At 36.3% G+C, this 23,794-nt stretch overlaps 1 protein-coding gene across 1 annotated transcript; it reads right to left on the bottom strand.

Annotated features, from left to right (window-relative positions):
• Positions 1-3,860: 3,860 nt before the first annotated feature.
• Positions 3,861-23,270, bottom strand: MYOZ2 (myozenin 2). The gene is made up of 5 exons (XM_013951594.2): positions 23,195-23,270; positions 17,271-17,440; positions 13,437-13,566; positions 11,470-11,653; positions 3,861-4,100 (listed from the first exon to the last, which is right to left on the bottom strand). The coding sequence occupies exons 1-5, from the start codon at positions 23,268-23,270 to the stop codon at positions 3,869-3,871; spliced, it is 792 nt and encodes a 263-aa protein (XP_013807048.1). The 3' UTR covers positions 3,861-3,868.
• Between the last annotated feature and the right edge of the window lie 524 nt (positions 23,271-23,794).

Below are 23,794 nucleotides of genomic sequence, written 5' to 3'. Positions count from 1 at the left end.
GTAACTTGACCTAAATTGTTCCATTTGCTGGTACTAATTGTTGTAACCTTTATTACACAAAGCAACACAGTTTTTTAGCTGATCCGTTCTGTTCTCTCTTAAATTAGGAGATGGGCCTTTTTATTATAATTACCCCAGCCACGCCAGTGTATCTTATACCAGCCATGAACAAAACAGCACATCAGCAGAGATCAGCACTAGGGAGACGATGCCCTGCTGTATGCAGGAAGGAATCTCAGATCAGTACTCTGTGTAGTACTTGTGAAATGATTTCAGTGCTGTCAGCACAGGGCTTAACCCATTAGGATAATTTGGCCTGTTAACTTCAGCAAAATAAAATGTGAATATATAATTTTTATTAGTCTGATCAAAATATGTTGAATAGTAGTATCTTAAATGATACCAGTAGGCATAGAATCAGGCCATAACTGTATAGGATTAAATTATGGACTACTCCTGATGACTGTTATAGCTGATACCTATTTATCCTCAATACTGCAGACAGTACAGGCCATGAACCCTGGCTTTTCATGTTGTAAATGGGTTTAAGGTGCATACATTTTAAAGAACCATATATTCATGGAGCTACTCATAAGTACACATTTTTAACTTCATTTTTACGTATTGTATTCACAGAGAGATTTGTATAGATTGGGACAGAGCAGATCTGTTTCCTCAGTTTACCATATTGTCAATGAACACATTTAAATGGACTTTTAAGTGGCCTTTATACTGCACATGGGGGCCTTAATGTAAATAAGAATGAGGAGAAAAAATCTCTGGGAACAAAACCTTTTAGACCTTTTCAACTATATGTTTATTCCCACTGCATTCCTGCCTCTTTATCATACCTTTTAGTCCCCTTCTCTTTTGGAAGCAAATATGAGTGTCTTGTGATGAAGTGTGCATGTTATTTTAATCACATTTGTTAAAATATTTATATACCTGTGATTATTTACCTTTGTGTAAAGGTAGAGCAGTACACAGCTTTGTGTAAAGGTGTTCTTCATGTGTTTTACCATTTCATTCATCCTTTTACCTGTATTCCTTAGCTTTAGAAACACTATTGAAAATTTAAAAATATGTATTTGTCAATCTTTCCAGCCTTATAACTATAGAAACCTTACAAAAGAAATGTCCATACTAAAACCCATTGAAGTCAATAGAAAATCTCTGAATTCCCAGTCTCCAAATTTCTAAGGCAAAGGAACTGGATTTTGGCAGAGAGGTTTGTTTATTCCTGTGGAACTTGCACAATAAGGCCACATCTAGACCAATGCAGCTGGGGAACATTCCTGGACACTGGCACTCAATCCTGTGGGCTGTTGGATGTTTAACACATTGCGCAGTTTTGGCTTGTGCCAGTTAACACTGCTCTGAACAATTCCTAAGCATGATTCAAGAGTTAGCATGGTCCAGGGACTATTTCTCATAGGCAGTTTGGCTAAAGTCGCCCTGCACTGGAAGGCAGGAGAGCTAACAGTGTGGTTGCAAGCCTTCTCTGACAGTTGACCTCAGTTTTAAGAACGTTCTGAGCACATTTGATTTACTAGTATATACAAAGCTCTGTAGTAAAAGATTTAGGAAGGCAGGAGGAACAGGGATCTTACTCTTCTGCTGCAGTTAATAACCGTAGCTGTGTGTTGGATTAGAGCTACCAAGCCTGCTGAGATATGGAGGATTCAGAAGTCTCATTTAGACAGAATTTGAGGATTTAAGAACTGTGGGTAATTTCCAGCCACATCTAATGCTGTTGTTCAGACCATCAACTGAGCACATACGCTTCAAACATCTTAAACCTCCTGAGCCTTTTCTGCTCCAGTGGACCCAGAGATGTACAGGAAATTGAAGTTACCGTTATATGCTTTGGGTATGAAGTGATATGGCATGCTCTCCATGTGTAGGTTATTTTTAAAGGATATGCAGTAAATATGATGCGTCCCTTCTGTACATGACTCACTGTGCATATGCTCTGCACTGATTCTCTCATATTTTTGTTCAGACAGGCTCCTGGAAGCTTATGCAGGCTTGTAAAAACTAAGTTCCTCCTGAACTTTTTTGCATTGCTCCTCACTATAATTTTTTTCTTTAGCCTTTGCACTTTAAGACTTGAAGAATTCATATATTTTTATCATCGTCCATATAATTGTTGTGCAGTGTGAATAATGTCCCCTAAACACAAGTATAATTCTTCTTTAGGAAAGTGTTTGCAGCCAAGAAGGTTACTCTTATAAAGACCAATCTTTTTCCTTGATAAATGTGTTTAGGACTGTACATTTATCTTTGCAGTTTATTCTCCAAAGTAAATTAAAGGTAATAGGTGTTAACATTTTCTTTGCCAACTACCTGTCTTAAAACCAGATTTGAAATGTGGGAACCATTTTTACACACACAAATTTCAGCCACAAAAATACAGGCTAAATTTCCTGTTGATTTTTCCACTTTAAATCTCATTCTGTGATTCTTTTTTTCAGACATGGAGATTCTTTCCAAAACATATGCTTTTGTAGCTGAACACCACCAAAACTATTAATAAGGAAAATATCTAGAAAAAACAGTGTTTTATTGGTCTTTCACCATCATCTTCTATTGGTTTAGTTCTGAGCTAAAACTTGATTAATGTGTCACCATGGAAATTGCACAATTTTATGAATGTTCTGATTTAATGAAAAAATGGGTATCTGAGATCAGAAAGCATTTGGGTGTTGTATGCATACTTAGAGAAGATTATGACCTGGAGAAGCATCTAGGATATATGAACGGAAAGCAGCTTATTGAGTAAAACTAAGTTTTCTATTTCAAAACGCATACAAACCAAACTGTATACTAGAATATCTAACCTGCAGATGTTGCATACTTCTCAAACAAGGAAGCATTTAGAAACAAGCAATTCTTAAACTCATATTTGCTTCTTACTAGTATGCAGTTGTAACTTGAAAAATGACACTGAAAAATAGTACCTTCTTACTGAATTTGCCTCCTGTGTAATTATGGATGCACAATAGGAGTCTGACACTTTTATTTCTAAAACAACAGAGCTTGCAAGTGTGTCAAGAGGAAGAAAACTCACATATGTATTATGGCTGTAGGGAAAAAGGTATATGAAATTTATTTCTAGTAACAAAAACATTTGTGGTAACATAACTCAGTGATACTAATTTGACATAACCAGTCATTGGTGGGTTTTTTTTAGTTGTGATTAACACAAATGTTCTAAAATCATCCAGGAAATACCTTTGTACTTTTTCATACCAGCATGTAATCTTTGTCATAGCCAGATTTACTGCATTTTCTGTAAACATACCCATGTGACATGGATATTGATGCCCATAATTAAAGCTGAGTAAGAGTCAAAAAAGAAGAGCCTAAGCTTGCTGTCACTGAAGTAATGACAAAATTCTGTTTAACTTTGGCTGAAGCAGGGCTGGGGAAAAAAAGGTTCATTTCTCAGAGTTCATCTTGAGCAGGCAGTACTAGGAGTGCACTGAGTAAATCTGTCATATTACTCAGTTATTTTACCAGAATCAGCATACCTATCAATTCCCTTGATGTTGGTGTCATTCTTCTTAATGCACCTGTTCTTAAATGACAGACAAATATTTTAGACAAATTCTAGTTATCACTCAAGTAAAAGAGGAACATACAAGCACAAGTAAAAATATCTCAGTCAGTACTTGCCAAATTACTTTATTTATATTATGTTGATGGGTGAAATTAGATGCCAGAAAAGAGATACTGTATCAGACGTTATTACTTATACTTGAACTACCAAGGAAAGATGTTGTCAGTAGCCTTTAGCTATATTTGGAACAGTAATACATGGATATTCAGCTTTCAGCGATTTGTATGATACAGAGTGCAGCTTCTGTCACAGGTCCTCTGTTTCTGGAACAGTGTTGGAATCTGAAGGCTGAATGAACACTACAGGAATATTCTCGGATGTCCATCCCTTAGGAGTCCTATTGAAGGATCTCCTGGTAGCAAGAGGGTTTGCAAGGATCATGAATCTGGGATCATGTAGCATCAGTAGATTAAAATCTGGTACCTTGAATTTGACCAGCTTTGATGCTCTCTCAAAACCACCAAAGGGAGTAGCAACTCTGCAGATATTAGAGAAATAAAAGTAAAATGTGATTTAAAAAAATACCTGTTTTCTCTTTCTCTCAGGACCTGAAAAGGATAGAAGGTACTTTAATGATGGAGATTTAATATAATTTCTTGTTGACATTTTCAAGCTTTTGGGAAAAGTACGCTCATTATTTTTCTGACAAATTCTCTTTAAGATCCGGTTTATTCTCCTTTAGATGCATGCTCATTTTAAACCATCTTCAAAGTTACCAATGGATAGAAAAGCCAGGAAAAAAAAATGTTGCAAAAAAACCTTGTCATTGGTGATTCACAGTCACTGAACTTTTTTGTAGGTGGTAAGTTGATAAGTCTGAAAGCATAGTTTGACAACACGTTCTCTGTAGCACATAGCTAGCTTAAGATGTTCTCACCCCATTTTCTCCTATCCCCAGCTGCTTGTTCCTCCCACTACACTATATTTCAGCACCATATTGTTGCACCAGTAAAAATGTATGTGGGATGTGCAATAATAAACTTGATCACTTAAGTGGTCTGGATTGAAAAAAAGTCTTTCAAGTCAAAGGAGCATTTTTAAATCCAAATTGTTTCAGCAGTCTGGTTTATATTGTTACCCTCAAAGAACTGTAGCAATAAAAGTAAGGAGGCAGTAATGTGTAATGTGAAGCAGAAAGGAATGGCCAAAGACAGCAGCCTTAGGAAAGGAGGGGAATGGGTGAGGACTTCTTGCACCAGCTTTGTTGCTGCAGAAAATATTTATGTAACTAAACCTTGAAGTACAGGCTGAAATTGGCCTATTATCTACTGCCAGTGTTTTTCATGTTATTTAAATGTAAATGTTCCTTCAGATGATAAGCCTGAGAAACCAAAAGATATGAAATAGTAAGCAGGAACTGACTGTTACTTCCATCTGCAAGTATTTTAAAATAACAGTATTTTCAGATATCTTCCATGGTTCTTTTATATTTGCTGGTTTCTAGGTAGAGAAGAAGTAGGTGCATTTTTCTCTCACTTTTTTCCAGAATCTTTTGTATAAGCAAAGTTTTGATTCTGACCAAACAGAATACTGCATGTGCTTTGCATTTTGATCAGCTGCATAACTTAGCTGGGATATATTCTGGCCAGTAAAGAAGATTGTAAGATTTTTCAGCCACACAAGAATGCCTGATTTCTGCAAATCTACGTATACAGTGAAAGTGAATTTCTGTTGAAGTGGGATTTCACCAGCCTTTGTAGGCTTTGTGAGTTTAATATGGAACAACAGATCTGCTGGTGTAGATTTCCAGTGGCTCCAGGTATTCTAGCAAAAAACCGGAGAAATGAACACCAACAGGAACTAAAAGAGACCAATTGAAGATTTGACTAGGCTTTTCACCAAGGCAAGTATAGATAAAACAAAATCTATAGATAATTAAGTTCACTAAAATAAAATGATGAATTCAGAAAAATGAAACTGTGTGATCTAAAAAAAATTACACTGCTCTGTCATTGCACAGATAATTCACTGAATTTTGGTATGAGCAACTTTTGGCAAAAGGGCAAGTGTTAACTCCAAAGGTCAATCCATGCAAGATAAAAATCTTGAAAGTTCTGGGCATGCACACATGAGTAGAAAAGAGGACTGCTTTGGATTAAGCTTTGTAACTTTTTATCAAATTAATATAAGACTAGATTTTGCCGCAGCAGCCAGTCCATGCATTAAAATCTTGTGGTCAAAGGGAATTCTTTATACAAAGTGCCTGTGGTATCAAGTGTTTCTTGTGAAACTGTCTTCTAGGTCACAATGTCGAATTGAATACCATATGATACTGATTAAAACTAATTGCTTGGTAATTGGTACAGAGTGAGTGTAGTGATCTACATCTTACAGGATGATAAAGATTGTTATAATTGCTGCTCCAATTGAGATATACATTCTCACATTGTTGTAACATTTAGTTCTCATCAATAGGTAAATTAAAGGGATTATCAATATGAATAGAACAATAATAGCTGTATAAAAAAAAGCAAAACAATTTTATAGTGTAAAACTTCCTGTTTGGAATATTTTTTGCATTTAAATACAGCAAATTTGTATAGGTAACGCAAATAGGATGGCTTTTTATGAAAATTCAAACAGCTTTTGTGTGAACAAAAACATGTAGTTTCTTTACAAAGTCTGGCCTCAGAGAATTATACATCCCTGCATGCTTTGCAGAAGCACATGATAATCAACATGAAGGAGAGTACAATAATTGGCTAATAGATGTTAATTTTTGTTCACAGCAGCAGTATATTTCTGAGAGCAATGATTTGTCTGATGACATGGTGTTGTAATGACCTATATTGTGTGCAGATCAACTATATCACTTGAGCGCTGATTCATTGTATAGAAGCCTAAAACTCATGTCTAAAAAATTACACTAGTCGTTCCTCACAGTAAGGACGGAAATCCTGGTTCAGAACCAGAGGAAGTGGCACCAGGAAGTGTAACAAGATTTTTAATATTCACTTTGCATATTCCTAAAAAGTAGATACATGATTTAACAATATGAGACACAACCATATTTATTTTTAACTGTTATTTTAGCAGGGCTTCTTGTATTTTTTAGTCTTTCTTATTGAGTGTTATATTGCCTCAAGATGGGAGACTGCTTGTAGTTGAATATTTGGGAAAGTTTGAAGAAATATTAGAACTGCATTGGATTAGCACCTTCAATTACATCATTTCCCAAAATATGACTTTTGCATTTAAAAATGTGACTAGCAGTCCCAAAAAATTCTGCTTATTGTTATTTCTCTGCAAAAACAAAAATATAAGAGCAGAGGACCTGACCCTGCAAAATGCTCAGAGGTTATTGGTATCTTAATGCAAGAGCTAGTGCCAATTTCTCAAAGGTATTCAGGTGCCAAAGAACTGGCTAAGCACCCACCTTCCACTAATCTCCCATCATTTGGAGTTAGGCACCCGAAATTACTTAGAGGATCTGGATCTCAGGATTTTTACAGTAGGATTCAGAATTCATTAATCAATAAAGCAGAGCCCAGTCCAGATAGACTGGATTCCTTCAGTGTTGTTGAAACAGTAGTCTTTGCAAAGCGAGAAAGCTGAGCAAGATTTTATCCAGTAAAAGAGGCAGAACCTGTCAGACTTGCTTGTCTTATGTGAGCAAGATGTAGTGCTTTGTATGTCACACTTAATCCTACCTTTGGCATTTTCTCCAGCTCCAGGAAAGCAGATGGAATAAAGGTGCTAAATTAATTAATACAACAAACTCCTCAACAAATGTAGATTCATGCTGTCTTTCCTACAGATGTTGACTAGATGCTTCCACACTGGTAAAAGAGCCAAGAAATTTTTCCACCAGTAAAAGGCTCTTCAATCCTAACAGGAATTAACTTCCAAGATAAGTCAGATGGCTTGGCCCTGTCTTGCAGCATTTCCCCTGTAGCACAGGTTCATTTTCATCCAGGAGGGGGAAAGTAGTAGCCTTGTCTGAAGAGTCAGTTGCAGAGATCCTCAGAACCCAGTTTCTCTGATCATGCGCTCTGCCTAGTGCTATCTACTGTTTAACCATTACTGGCTGTCTCACAGAAAGCCCTGCCTCCAAAGGCAAATGCTCTTGATATTTGCTGCCACCACTTCTTCCTCCAAAAGCCTGCCAGCGTTGCCAGGTCCCTGCAATGTAAAATGCCTACCAGACCCAGACTAGTACCTCTGAATTCCTTAGATCTGATTCTGCTTACACTAAAGTTAATGGTGAAACTTGCACTGATACATGGTCTTGAGTGTGCTCTTCATTGCTGGCAGCAGAAGAAAAAATCTGAATGCTGTTTGGTTCTGCATATACTGTACTTGTAAGTCATCCTTGTGTCGGTGTGTTCCAACACATCAGGCTTCCGTAGCTACTAAGGTCCCGTTGCATTTACAGTTTGTCTAGGAACAAGGGAAGCTGCAGGGAACCTGAATCTGACTTCCTTTTTAACATATACTACCAAAAGAATCTCAGGCCATTTCCTTTGGGAGTCCTACGTGTCACACTCACTGTTAACTTCTCCCTTACCGATTAATGGTGACTGTACCAGTGTTTTGCAGAAGTATAAACATAATGGTATTTTACTGAATGACAAAGCATGATAGCCTTGATACCGGCACTAATAACAAAATGATATCGTTATATCACACTTCAGCAGTTTAATATGCTATCCTTTGCTTTCTCTCTAAGACTACAATTAAAGAAATCAGTGATGCTGTGACCTAGATGCACAGAATGACTTAGTGGGATCTAGGCACATTAAGTCCCAGAGGTCCCAACCTACACACAAAGCCCATAGGCTGCTAAATTCCTGAGGTGCCAATGTTTTTCTTATGCAAACGCTCACATCTGCCATTATCTTATCCATGTTGGCATCTGCATCTATCTTATGCCAAAATTTATCTGTGATTACCTAATTAATAATCTTTTGCCTAAACTTTCACCTGTGAAAACACACATAATATGCTACTGCAGCAAGTTTTGAGCAAAACAGTACATCGTGGCACCTTTGCTCAAAAACAATGGCAAGTAGTGTTGAACCTCAGTGTCTAATAATAATAGGTGACTATTATTATAATAGTAGGTGACTAGAGCTGTTTTGCAAGAGATTTGGGGTTTCTTCAGTCTGAGAATATTACTTTGTATGAGGTGTAGGTCCACTTTGTAGGAGTGGACCTAAATGCTTACCTATAATAATTCCAGGGGGAATGAAGGCCTTTATTTTGAAGCTTTTTTACTGCCCAAAGCTACCCAAAATACAGAATTAATTGGGTCAGACAGAGTATGACTCTTAGTATGGACATCAGGGGACACAACTAATAGCAGAGAGATGCAGGTTCTGTTTTCTGCTCCTAAATCGGCTTACTTCATTTATTGTAAGCAATAATTAAAGAAAATGCATGAAAAGGCATGAGAATTCAAATGAAGGCCCAGGTTTCTCTTTCCCTAAGTGAGCTTCATAATTGCTTAGCTAAGGAAAGAGGATGTATACTCCCTCTGGCCCAGAGGTTCATTATATGCTGTACAGTGTCACAGGTCTTAATAAGGCAAGGATGTCCCCACCTCTTCTCTGGAAAAGCCGGGGACCAGGTGGTTATACCTCTCCTCAGGGTTTAACATTCATGAAGAAATAAAACCCAAGCTAGCCACCTCCTAGGAAAATGCTCTTGCCAAAGAAATGAACCTTATTCTCAATACACATCTTAAAAGAATACCTGTGACCCTTGCTCTGTTTCAGGAAAGGAAGTCCTTAATGTAGCCCTGATCTAAGATAGGCAGCTGGAATTAGGTGCTGATAGTCTTGGACAAAGAGAGGAATTTAAGTCATATTTAGTCTTCTCTTTAATGTTTTCTGTGACTAGCTTGACATAGCAGTGTACTGGCTGTTTTGAATCCCATAATCAGGCAACCCACTCTCCTATGCATTTTAGGAGTGTAGGCACCTAACTCAGGGCTGTGAAATCTTAAGGGCTACTATCTTGAAGTTCAGTGTTGCAAAATCTTGCTTTCTTTCTAGATCTAGTCCTTCTTGCTAATAAGCATAAATCTAAACGTATTGTATGTATCAAACAGCTTTTCTAGGTTTACCAGACATTCTTTTATTTCATTTTTGTTTCAAATGTGTGTTTTTTTCAGTGAGAAGGAGGGCACTGGTTTTGTTTAAAATAGCATATAATGCATCTCTGTGCCTTGCATTTTGAATTTACCGGTTTTGCAGTCTGGACCTGGATTTAAGTGCCCAGTTCTATTTTTTATGGCAGTTATGAGGGAGACTATCAACCCTTTGCTTGTTTAAATGGACATATGTTCAAGATATTTGGACTGTGATGAGCCACAGTTCTGCCACGTCATATATAGAGAAAATCATCATAGAAAGAAATCTGAACAGTTAGTGTTGTGAAGAGGGCAACTGACAGAATCTGGCACCACAAAGCAGCTAAAAATCCACAAAGAAGCCATCACATAGCATTAAGATCATAAGACACATACCACTATTAATGGGGCCTGCGTGTCACTTTTGATCTTTTCTTTCACAGTAATGACTGGCATGCTTGACATTCAATCTCTTGACTGATTTCTCTCTCTACTTCTATGTATATAAGTCTTAGACTTTTTTGTGATTACAATAACCATAGTACGTAAACTGTGCTGTTACTGTTTCAGTGTTAGCAGCTGTGGCCACATCTCTCTGATATGTATTTGTTATTTTGTTTTCTGAGGAGAATGTGCCACATAGACTTAATTATTAACATGGTGATGTATGTTGCTGTTGGGAAGTCAAAATTAGTATAGTGTCTGTAGGCTAGTTTTGATGTTGAACAATGGAGTTTTTTCTCCTTGCACTCATAGTTGAGGCCCACCTCTACTATAGAACACAAGTGATATTGTGAGATTTTTCTCTAAGTTTATATCGCTCTGAACTATTTTCTTTTTCAGCAGATTGCCACCTGGTGTTTTGGGGAAGGGTTTTGGTTTGACTGAGCTGTCTGGACCTCTCCAAGGGCCATTTAAGGAAAATTTGTCTGTGATTTCAGTAAATAAAGATACTGTGCATGGTATGAATGAAAGCAAAAGACTTAAGCAAGGGTGTGTTTTAAAACTTCCAAAATAGCTGCAAAACCCAACAAATGTCAATATATCAAGAAGTTCCACTGAAAGCCTCAGTATACTAGTTACTATGTAAATAACTTTACTCTCAGTTCCCCCTCAGCTCCAAATACAGCACTTTTTATCTGGTAACTGCTTTTTTTAATTTTGGTTGCTCTATTTTCCTGCTTTTAAAGTGATATCTATTAATTTGTTATCAAAGGTTGTAGAAGATATTTAAAAATGTTAAGAATAATAAAATATGAAAGCTGTTAACTTCTTGGAGTGAGGGATTGGTTGATAAAAGCTCCTTGAACTATCATTCCCTAAAAAATAAGTCTGTTGAGTGTGAGTTGTCTGCAGTATACAGTTTACAAGCCAAATTTTAACTGAAAGTCTCCCTGATAGGTCTTAGAAGATCATGATCTGGTACCCACCAAAGTCAACAGAAATACTGAAAGAGGTTTGAAGCATTGTTATATCCTGTGTTTCCTATTTATTGGGTACACTGGATTCTCTTACTTTTCTTTCTTTCAATACTTTCAACGTTCATCTTATATTCTTGGTTCTGGAACTTAATTTGTACTGTACAGAGAGACTAGTTTCCCTCTTAAGGCTCTTGTATGCTTCTTGTAATCTGGGCATGTGTTCATATTTATGCTTATGCTTGCAAACACAGGTGGTAGGGTTTTTTGTTTGTTTGTTTGTTTGTTTGTTTGTTTTGCATCTGGTGGAAACATTCCACTTCATAATAATTCTTCTTTACATTATTCAGAATTACCTGTTAAAGCTCCTGTAGTCAGGCAGTTCTGGCTTTGCTTCAGGTTTAAAGAGTTTGGGATATAAAGCTTCCAGTAGCTCTGGATCATCTCTAATGGCCTCTATCCAGGGAGATTGATAATACTTTGGCACAGAAGTAGTGTTGAACTTTTCGGGAGGAATTTCTTTCAGTGGTCCAGAATATCCTACAAGGAGATCAAGGCAAAATTGTTATAATAATACATTGTCTTTTTTGCATCCTTACCACCATCCTTTGTAAATAGGAAGTAATATACAACTATTTCACAGTGAGGTAAACTGAACAATTGAATCAAGTGGCTTGCCCAAAGCTACACAAACAGAAAGCTGGCAGAGGGGTATTTATAGCCTTTTAGATAATCACTCCAAAGTATTTCACTCTTCTCTGAGGCTAAGGATAGTTTATTTTAGTTTTATTTAAGCTTAATTTTAGCATCATAAGTATCTGTCTGAAACCAAAGTATAACTACACAGCCCTTGGGCTGAATAAACAAAAATAATTTAAAAACAGCCTTTTGGCTAACATTAAGATAATTCTATAGTCTTTGGGTGAGATTTTCTAAAAGCATTAAAAAGATTTAGGATCACAGCCATTATAATTGAGTTTTTGTCTCTGCCTCTGTTAGATGCTTTAAAATGTCCAACTTAACTTTTTCTCTCCACCTTTCATCCTCTAAAAAAGTGAAGAATCATTTGTTTTCTCTGCATTATCATCTGAGGGTCAGGGTCCAATCAGAATTTTACTAGGCAAGTAAATTCCATATTCAGTGTGTTTTCTTCTAAAGCCAAGTACAATATGGCAAGAATAAATATTGGGGGGGGGGGGGGGGAACAGACCTTAAGGTACAATTTGAAGTATTAAAATGAGCAAGGTATTGTCCTGTATGAGTTATACTATTTATTTGAAAAATGAGGGAAATCTCTTCCTCCCTTTTAACCTTGCTGTATATCTAGCTCTTTAAATTAGCCCAATTTCCTTATATAAACTTAAAAAAACCTTGTGCTTTAAAACCTACTCCTTTTGCCAGAACTGAAACAAATACATGTTGCCTACAAGAAGGTCAAAGATTTCTTTCATGTCTTAGCAATGGAAGTAGATTACTTCTATTTGCATTGTATTTGGCTTGTGGATGCAGAGAGTCTCAGCAGTCACTAACAGAGTAGCACTGACCTAGTTTACATAGCCTGTAAAAGGTCTGCACAAAACATGCATTGAATAATTCTAAACAAAGAATGAATTTGTAAAAACCATAGTCTGCTCATGGATAATTCATAAACAGGAAGAAGGGCTATATCACTGAATAAATTAATTAAAACAAATTAGCCTTCTCTAGTCTTTAAAGAATACAAAATAAGGCCTTCCTGTAGCTCACTGCTTTAAATAAAGACAACAGTACCCTCACAGTTAAGGACTTAAATAATGCAGAACAGTCTATACAGCCAGAGGCAAATTCCCTTCTCAGTTACTTCTCTGTAAAGGATTCTAGCAAAACTCACAGTGACTTCAGATTTACATTTATGGACAATTAAACTGCAGTGGGTAACTTCCAGACAGTTGAAAAGTTTATTGCAGATTAGAAACTAAGATTTGGTGAAGACAAATCAGTATATTAATTTGATTTAAGATCCGAGGATCTTTTTCTCAGTATTCATTCAGAAGACGTAACTGCTTCTTACCTTAACCAGACCAATAAATAGAGGAGCAGTCTCTATTGATATTGATGTGTGTTTTAAATTTGGGGAAAAGTAGTGCAAAAGGCATATCTTTGAAAGGCAAATCTTTGAAAATGAACAGAAGCAAGTAAACTGCACTGCCTTACATTTCTGTGGGAGATTAAGATTAGTTCTTACCTGTTAATTCCTGTTAATGATACTGTTGTATAAAGAACTCCTTTCTCTGCTGCAAAATGAGTACTAACTCTATTGTAGATCCAAAAACATATACATTACCTGGGGCAATGTTTTCAGGATGTGGTGGGCTCCGGGGATCAGGTGTATTAGGAGGTGTCATTGGGGCATGCTGGGGAATTCCTTCAACACTGAGGCCATCCATTTTAACACTCTGTATGGGCTCGCCACGCTGTATTCAAATAGAAATAAATACCAATAATAGCCCAGGCAAACATAGAGATCCATAATGATTCTCTATTGAGAGGTGGAGTATTGCCCCAATTTACATCCCAGGTCTGAGACCCAGGATACGTTCTCCAGAGGCATACTGCCTTGCTGTTTGGTACCCTGTTTGCTAGATACCATTACTCAGGGTTTTCTGGTTGTTAGTTGAAAGATGAAACAGTTTCACAACTCTCTTACACTGACTATGTAAGCAAAAGCAAATAATTTATCAATAAGAATTGTATCCCAGTACAATTTAAATGTCTATATCACAAGAGTGTGAATGCTTGGTTCGAAGGGTTGTGGGTGTTGGGAACTGGATCAACAAAACTCCTGAAGGCTCATACAATCCATTTGAGTTATATGACCTTTTCCTAAGTTTGTGACCTATTGATTGAGGGAAAAATACATTAATATGCAGTCTACTAGAAGAGTTCATCCATTCTGCTGCCTGCTCCGGTCATCACAATATCTACCTGTGCCCACAGGCTGTGTAACTCACAGCAAACAGTAGATCTCGTCACATTGGCAAGGAGGCCAGTGATGTGTGGCCCTCTGATCACTAGACACTAGAAACTGTGATATGCCAGACTGGGCACCCTTTCTACCTGAGAACTCAAGAAATCTGGCAGGTTTGAGCAGTTTGAGTTTCAAAGCACTGATTCTTCAAAGCTTTTCTTCCTATATCAGTTGAAAATTCACCACATTTGTCAGACTGCTTTTGTTTGGGGTTTTCTTTTCCTTTATTTATAAAAGAAATAACAACTCCAGTGCAGACCACTTTCTGGAGATTAATGATAGGCTGTTATTTTCCACCCTCCTAGCAGGTCATCGGTTCTAAGGAAACATCTAAAGACTTAATCATTGTTGCTTAAATATAGAATCAGAGTCTCATAAGAAGTCAGTATCTTATTTTAGCTATGACACATAGTCTAAAAGTAATTTAAATACAGACTGTTTTAAAGTAAGAATTTCTTAAAGTAGGAAAGCAAACAAATAATACTTGTTTAAACTTGAAACAAAAAAAGATCAAGGCAGTATGTTTTGGACCATTCTGAAGCATGTTGGAAAGATTATTTTAACTGTGGTGGCCAAAATCATAAAGATGATGAAGATAACACCAGTGATGGCTAAACGGGATTTTAAGGGAGGGAAACAGAATCCAAAGAGGCATCATTTCTTCTGTTTATTCATGTCAGAATGTCATACTGATTGTACAACATGCATACTCCATATATTTTTGTGGGAAATAACAGGGAGGAAGTAGATGAGAGGCGAACTGTTCTATGTCAAATTCTGTAGCAAAAACACAGAAATGGCTACAGAAATTCTGATGAGACTGATGATGTGTTCAGAATTAACTTCATCTGTGTAGTTTCTAATACTCAGTGGAGTGAAAGCTGGTGTGTAGTAGCAGATGGAGGAGCTCTTGACTGAATATTTCCCTCTGGAAGTGGTAGTTAAAAGCTTAAAATTTTAGGGCTGCTTTTAAGTGTATTGGTATTTACAGATTTAATTAAGCCAAACTGTTGCATCTTGCCCACAGACTTTGAAAATCTCAACTCCCCAACTTCAATTGACAGAAATTATTAATTCTAAGAGAGGCTTACTGACAAACAGCAGACTAAGGTCTATCCTTCAGATTTCTCTTTTTGTTCAGATAAAATATTAAACCATAGGTCAACAAGTTCATGCCTCAGTACCTACAGCTGCATGCTTTCAGGTGCAGTTTTCCAAAGGACTCCATTTAATGCATCTTTATTCCAGCAGACTTGAACAGAGGTGGTCTTGGGGGGGGGAACATTATTCATAGTCTTCTAAATAATAGGCTTAGTTTTGGGTGTTCAGTAGATTTATTCATTTTTTGTACAATATTTCTTTTGTGAAAATGCAGATTCATAAAAACCCAAGCATGATTCCATTTGGTCCCTAGTATGTAATTTAATTTCTATTGAATGAATAACCAGACAAGTGTGAATTAGTTGCACCATAAAAAAAGAAATGTAAAACATTTTCTTATATGACACAGGATATTAGAACATAAATTCACTTTTTATGTGGAAAATGTAAAGGCCACAGAATTATAAATGTATTTACCTTTACAGCCAACAAATCATAGATTCCTTCTTTAACAGTGGAACAAAAATACTATTTTAGAGATTTCAGCTGCGATACTGTAAATGTGGAACTCGGCTCCAATAACAGCCTCTCTGACTGTTGTAAGATCCCTCAACATTGTGATTATCATGGACAATGTAAACTAGAGATGGCTCTCTTATTTTCTGCTACCAGAGCCTCCTTCTGAGGTGCAACTAGACAAAAGGTTTCCTTAGACTGATGAATTACCGTCCGTCAATGTTTCTGATTAATTACAAGTATGTGTGCATGCACATGCATGCATGTGTATGTGTGTGTTTTCATTAGTAATACTTGACACAATCTGAGTAAACTATTTGGTGCTTTGCTGTTCTGTGTAATGAATTACTCATCTCCTAGTTGTACCAATACAAACTTTAGATTACATCACAACAATACATTATGTGGTCACTATTTTTATTATTGTAAGTGAAGTTTTTGATTAAAGAAAAATTCAGTCAAGGTCTTTCTTTTATGGATTCTGTTGGGGGTAGGTACTAACACACCTGTAGCATCACCTCAAGTTAGCTGTAAAAGATTCTGTGGAAAGGGAATCTCTGTTTCACAAGAAAAAATTTCTAGGTTAATTAATAATAATTAACCTTTGCAGCACTTACTTATTTCTCTTCCTCTTCAAAGCAGCTTAAAAGTACTGGGACTAATTCTGCTCCTTAGTCACATACTTTCACATCTGAAATCAGTGGGGATGCATACGTGTAACTGAGAAGCAGAATTTAGCACAGTAAGGACTTGAAATTGCACTGGAATTAAAGGGGCCACTTATATGCTGAATTAGATTGGGCACAGAGTATTCATGCTCAAATAATTAAACCTTGCAGCACATTTGAGAGCTAGGTAAAATTTATGAATGTTTTTGTCCCTATTTTCAGAGATTAAGCAAAAAGTTTAAGTATTTTGCAAAAGTCACAGATGAGACAAATGTCAGGTGCATTTAGTTCCTGCCATGAGAATTCCCAAGGTATCGCTCATGCTTTAACCCAGTTCCTGAGGGATTAGTTCAAAGAGCAATTCTCTCTCTGTGACAAGTTTCATCCTTTATCTCTTTGTTGAGACAGTCAGGACAGGAGTGTATTAGTGCCAGTTGTGAGAGTCATTCTGCTGCCTGAGTCTCATTTTGAGACCACCAACCTATTTTAAAAAAATACTGGCTACGTGAAACAGACTACTGTTTCATCCAACCTTTTGAATATCATCAACTAGTTAATTTTCAATAGTCAATCAGTCAGTTGTTACAGGATAAGTACTCTGATCACTAGTAACCTGAGTCAGATTGGAATGAGAATGATCTGAATCTGAATCTTAAGCGTTATGATCTTCAGATTTTTGATTTTTCTATAGGAATTCCAAAAGATACACAGTCTCATTTCATATTAGCCTCGTTGTAATACAGGTTTTTTCTATTATTCTTCCTGAAGCTACAGACAAATTATGCACAACATGTATCATGAACACCAAGGGGATCCCAAGCCAGTCTCAGTGTGTTTTATTAAGAAGTTATTATAAAATACTCACATTTCTTGGCTTGTTTGCTACATAATGATAATTTTCATATGTGTATTTGTCAGATCTCCTTTGACGTCTCTTAAAGAGTCTTGCGCCTCTGTTGCTGAGTGTTGATAGTTCCTCTACCATGATATCTCTGGGAGTGCTGACCTTTTTTCCGAGGTCTAAGCTGGGTGAGTCTGCAACAGAATGGATTAATACATGCCTGTTTTCTTAAGTTCTTATTCTTGCACACCCTGCACCTGAAATCCAACAACATATCAACGCATACATATCTAACACATAACATATCTTCATACATTGTTAGTGAAATTAGTCACTCTTCCAAAACTTTGGAGCACGGTGTTGAAAACTACAAAGCTGATTTTTGAAGATGCTAAGTACCCCCTGCTCCTAATTTATTTCAGTTGAATGGTACTCAGCTGTTCTGAAAATCAGGTCTGTAGTGTCCTGCACACTGTGTCTTCATAGTTAGTAAAACCTTGCTTCTGCTGAAATCAGTACCAAAAATCCAGCTGATCTTTGTGTTCCCAGATCAAACCTTTAATTAACTTTGTGTGTCCTGGATTGGACAGAGGAAGAAGGTAGCTTTTAAACATATGTACCTGTTTCTTATTGCTTATAAATGTTCAATGATTCATTCATATTCAGCTTTCTTTTGAAATCCAGGGCATGCTTGTACTTTAAGAAAAGTTTGTGTTTGAAATTCTCTACTAAATAATATTTTTTCACTATTTTTGAAGATGCCTTCAGAATAAAGCTCAAGGTTATGAAAATGAGAGACCTAACAAAGAATTAAAATATGCTTCTAGGAGTTCTTCCCCTCTTTAAGTCATTATGAACAATTGTGGTCTATTTTTCCTGCAGTATATTTAGAACTTTTTTTTTTTCTTTAATTCTCTCTAACAGGAAAGTTGCAAGCAAACTCTTTTCAAAACTTTACAGCTACCAGGAACTGAATTACTAGATGCAATGTTGCTTTGTTCACTGCTTGGGAAAAACTGCTTCTTTGTTTTTTGTGTAGTGACCTCTTAGGGGCTTTGAAAATGAAGATGCACAAACAGGGAGAGGGGAGATCAGTTGGGACTGTAGATGGAGAACTCTGAATATCAGAAACTTTACTGGTCATCTCTGTGGAAATGTTCTGGAAATTGGGATGCTGGTGGCAAAGAGCAAGCTGATGCTGATCAACTGAACTCTCTCACTAGATGTCCTCAACCTATAGATAAAGCTAGGACCTTAGACTAACAGTAATGTCAACATTGAACAGGCTATTTTGTACTAATTTCTTTCTGCTTAGAACTTAGTAGAGTTTAACAAATATAACAATAATTGGATCACATAGAAAAAGAAATTTTAAGAAATTTCCTACTGCTGCTTATATTAATATTTATCGTTTTCTTAATTGGAATTGTTCTCCTCAGTTATTTATAAACTTCAGGAAGAAAAATAGGAAGGCACAGCATACTTTGAGGATTACACCAATGGTTCAGTATGTTTCTTTGGTCCGAGTTCAAAGTGACATTCTGGTATTTGCTTAGTAATAAGCTCTTCTTTCTTTAGATGTTTTCATAATCTATAGGATTTAAAATTATTGACTTCTTGCAATGTATTAAAATTAAATGAAAGAAAATTATATGTAAAATATTGTATCTTACTTCCAGGGTAAGCACACAGGAAGTCCACTTTAGAATTAACATTACAAATTAATTAGCTGCAGAAAGCACATAATGTCAAAGTTAATATTACATGTGCTGGGGAAAAAAGAGGGTTTTATTTTCATTTGTGGAGTTTCATTTTGAATACATGGCATAAAACTATCTCCTGGTAAATTTATGTTGGAAAAAGATTGTGAATTGCTGACATTTGGGAAAATGTGATTGAGATAGGCCCACTAAATATTTAGCCCAAGCTCTATAGCCTGAGTTTTCCACTTAGTAAATCAAAACAAGTTTGCAGGCCCTGGACTACATCATTGTTGATCCACTTCTGTTGGTACTGATTTCAATTGAATGTTTGCAATAGATTTAACGGGAGCAAGATCAAGCCAACTATTTCATGAGCAGGAGCATGCACTTCTGCTTTAAAAATAGTATGAGCAAAGAATCCTAACACCCCCCTGTTATTTAAGAGGTAACTACAAAACAAAGAGTACTTAACATGGAAGAAAATGACTCAGCTTGTCCAATGCCATATCAGTGCCAGATAGTGGTGGGTTTTTGGCTCTGTGGTTGAGATAAGTGCACTAGTTATTGGCCTGTAGCCTGAAGTTTTGACCCACAACTCTATTTTGAAACTTTAATTTCTCAAGATTACTGCAAGGGTATGGACTGTTGGATGGGTTTATATTAGTAAGAGGTAAGCAATTTACTCTTCAGATCAGCAACATTTTCATGTAGAGAAAACTTCCCTTCATTGTCCACAAGGTAGGCAGTGTGTAAATCCTGTGAGACTGAGGTGGCAAGGTGACTGGATATCTCTGTCCAGACACTCATATTCTTCTGGGCCATGCTGAATGTTAACTATTTTGGGCCTTGCTGTTCCCTTGCATACGGACTGTTCTTGTAAATGTTAACTGAGCTAGGCTCCAGGGTACTTTGTACCCACAGTTGTGTACTATTGTGTAGCCAGGCAGCATCCCAGAAACATAGGTGTGAAGTTCATTTGAATCTCCTGTCAACTAAAATCTTATCTGCTGTCTAGTTTTATGATATGTATAGGGATTGTTTCAGTGTCTGTGCAGAAAAGGTGATGAAGAATGAGAAAAGGAGGATATTTAGAGGATGATAAAAAGAACATATCCAAATGTACTGGAAAAAAAGAATCATAAATGGACATTGTAAATTAATACTGGAGGTTTAATTCATAGTTTAATCCTAATCTTAACCTTTTAGCTTCATTTCTTCATTTGTTCCTGACAAGTCCTCTCTGTCCCACACTTAAAATCATAACATTTCATTTAATATTTTTCGTTTATATATTTCCTCCTGCATTCACCCTTTAATCCCCCTTTAATCCTCCAGTTTACAGTCTTCTAAATATCTTCATTTGGATTATACATTTAATAATAAATATCAGATAGTATATGTTTGTCATAGTATCAGAAATAAGAATTTATAACTCTATTGTAAAAATCATGTAGTTACTGAAGAATGCATTTAAGATATAATGCAGAATTGTACATGAGACTTAAGTATAATTGAAGGCTAACCTGATGAAGTTCAAAGGTTTCCTTAAGACTGTATGTGTAAATATATGTATGTGTATGTGTGTGTGTGTGTATATATATAAATATATATAAAAATATATATAAAAAAATCATGTATGTCTATATATGTCTACCAATTAGGCTCAGAAATGTCACGATTAGTCCAAGTCTGCCAGTCAAAAACCAAGGGATTGAGAAGATAGCTACATTCCCCATGTTGATTTAGTAGGGCAGGCTCTGTCCTGAGAGCATAAGAAGGTTAACAGTTAGTGTCTTTTATTGCAGCATTTTATGACATGTAGAACTTCATTAAAACACGAAGTCATGTCCCACAAGCCAGCAGGGAGCTGCTGACTTTCAGCCATTACCAACCTAGCCAAGATTTGAGATACTGATAAAGACTTGGCTGACTCCGTATCTTATCAACAACTGTTTCTGCTATGAACATCTTTTATAAGGGGTTTCAGTTTCACTGTTTATTTGAAAGCATTGTAATAAAAAGGGATCTGGAATAAAAATGCAGAAGGTGTGCTTTCTGTGTGTCTTTCCAAGCCACAGGGACTTGCACTACAGCAAAAAATATCTTCTGTTACTGTTTACCACTGTTAACAGTGGAGAGTCTCACAGACTTGTGAGACTGGGTAGGTTCTTTTCTGGCTGATACAGTACACTTAGTTTTTAGATAATTTTCAGTTGCAGGACCTTCGTTATTAATAGTGGTGCAAAACCCAGAAAGACAGCAGCTCACCTTTCAGACCTCAGGTTAAGTTTGTTGAATTAACAGTTAGGGGAAAAATAAAATGTCAAAAATGAAGAGAGTTGAATTCAGTGATTCAAAAACTAGATTTCTACCTGATTTTCCCAAGAGTATATATTTGTTGTTCAGATTTCATCCCAAAGAACTGGCATATACTTTGTCTAATTATGGCTTTGGTTATCCTTCTACTTCTTCATTGATTTCACTGAGCTTTTACAGCTATAAATTTCAGACTCTTTGACGGCACAGCCATTTCATGAAATTTCATATATTTTTTAACATTTAAATAACCCAGACATCCAAAGAAGATGCCAAGGTAGAACATACACTTTAAAGTTTAACGTTGCCCTCAGTGGCCACACATCACAGCATATCTTGTAGAATAAACTGTCATACCTATGTGTACGAATCTAAACTTGACAACAGATCTAATAATACATAAATAATAAAAGGACTGATTATATGAGGCAAATGCCAAGCATTAACACAGATTCTCCAATAACTCCAGTGATTTCCAGGGCTGTATGGTAGATTTATTAGTATTGCTATGAATAGAAGGAACATTTACCATGTGAAGTGCCTGGTACTAAACAAACATATGAAAGACAGTTTCCCTGCCCTGAAGAGCTTACAGACTAATTCAGACACATATATTAATTGGGGTTATAGTACAAAAAAACCCGGAGCTGTAAAGAGATCAGTAAGGGCAGACTGGTTTGTAAACTAGGTATGTGTTCAGTGGAGAGTGGAAGGAAGGAAAGGGTGTTTGCTTAAATTATCTCTAGTTGCTGAAATTATTTGCTTGGAGATAATTATTTTGAGTGCTTTAGAAGAAAGCTTTTTAAGACATAATTGTAACACTGCTCCTAATATACAGCCTGATTCTGTTCTCACTAAGAAAATATCCCAGAAAAAAAATTTTTTTGAAATATTGGAAGGAGTAGGTCCAGATGTTTGAACTTGTAGCTTCTTTTTCTAAATTCTTTATGTCTGTGGTCCTACTCTCCCTGTAGTCACATTGGTCAGTGAGTGGGTACAGACCCATCCCCAAAATCTTGGGAGCAAAACACCACAAGCAAGATTTTCAGTACTGGAATTTAATGTTCAGTGTCTTATGTGAGTCTTATGATTTTCATAAATGCTAATATTAATGGAGCTCCCTGTGTTTTCAATGAGACTTGTCAGGTGTTTAGCACTTTTGAAAAATTGAGCCCTTTATATAGATGATAAAAAAGGCTTCATGGGCATATAGGATTGGAAGGGTCTCCAAAAGCGTCCAGTACATAGCTAATGAAAACCAAGCAGACTTGTGTTCCCAACTGAGTTCATTGCTTCTGGAAGTCTCACACTAGAAGCCTAATTTTAAGAACCTGTTTTTGAAAATCAAGCTTCCATTTCAAAAGTACCTACATTTTCATCAGTGCAACAATGGAAGAGCAAAATTTCTGCATACAAGATTCATTGGTGCCTATGCATTAGAGAGAACTGCCAAATACTAGTAAAATTTGTTAGTTCCAAAGATTAATTTTAGAGGGAGGAAGAGAGCTGTAAACAATTGTTTCAAATATTTTTATCATTCATTTAAAAAAAGCAAAGTGAAACAGAGCAAAAAAGAAGATACAGACAGCTCAGCATGTTTCTTGTGTGATAGCCTTTTCAAATGGAATGAAGTCATGTTATTAACCCCAAATAATATTCTGAAAGGCTATCCTAGCAGAATGTACATCAGCTGTTAGATTACTTCATTCCTCCACAGCAGTTGTTCGTCTGAAAATAGCTTTCAAATGAAAAGAGGCAACTACAAAAGGATTAGTTACCATAGGCAGTATGATACTCCCACAAGATTATTTATGGCAGAACACCCAGAGACAAAGCTGTAAGAGAATTAAACTCTATGATTAAAAAATGTATATATTAGGGAGGGCTAGAGGATATCGAATGTACAGTAAGTTGGTTTTAGATCTATACCATTTCTGTGTATTTCATCCATAATGGCTGATGCTTGTTGTTTCCTCTCTTTGACCATGGCAGAATGTGATAACATTGTGATTTTCTGGTATGATTTTCCTTGCTGAAAAAAAACAACACATTTTTACATTGTTGAGTCAGCTTGCACAATTTAGCCAACTTTTATTTCTGATATCGTATTCAGAATGGCTGAATAGTGAATTCAGTTACTTCTGATTTAGAAATACTGAGTTTTTAACTGTGCAAAATTCACTAGCAGACAGATGATAAGACATGTACTGATGGATAGAAAGTCCCAAGGAACAAACTTTGTTGGCTATATAAACTCTGTAGCAAGATCAGTGGCAGTGGTCTAGGCCTTCTCACATCTAAACATTATATTGAAAGATGTAAATTCTTAACTAATTTTAATTAAATATTGTTTTATGATCTCAAAAATAATTATATACTGACCTGTTTCTTAATCTGATAAGAAAGAATTTAGGAACTAAACAAGATGCTTTGGCATCTGTAAATAAAGAAAGTGCATTTCTGACTAGGTGAAAAATAAACATCTTTTTAGTTCCAGAGTCAAGAGATTACGTAAATGTCTTTTATATG

Source organism: Apteryx mantelli, chromosome 5, assembly GCF_036417845.1.
Source record: "Apteryx mantelli isolate bAptMan1 chromosome 5, bAptMan1.hap1, whole genome shotgun sequence".
Taxonomy (NCBI): domain Eukaryota; kingdom Metazoa; phylum Chordata; class Aves; order Apterygiformes; family Apterygidae; genus Apteryx; species Apteryx mantelli.
The sequence above is the reverse complement of the archived record's forward strand: the minus strand, read 5'-3'. Positions and strand labels throughout refer to the sequence as shown.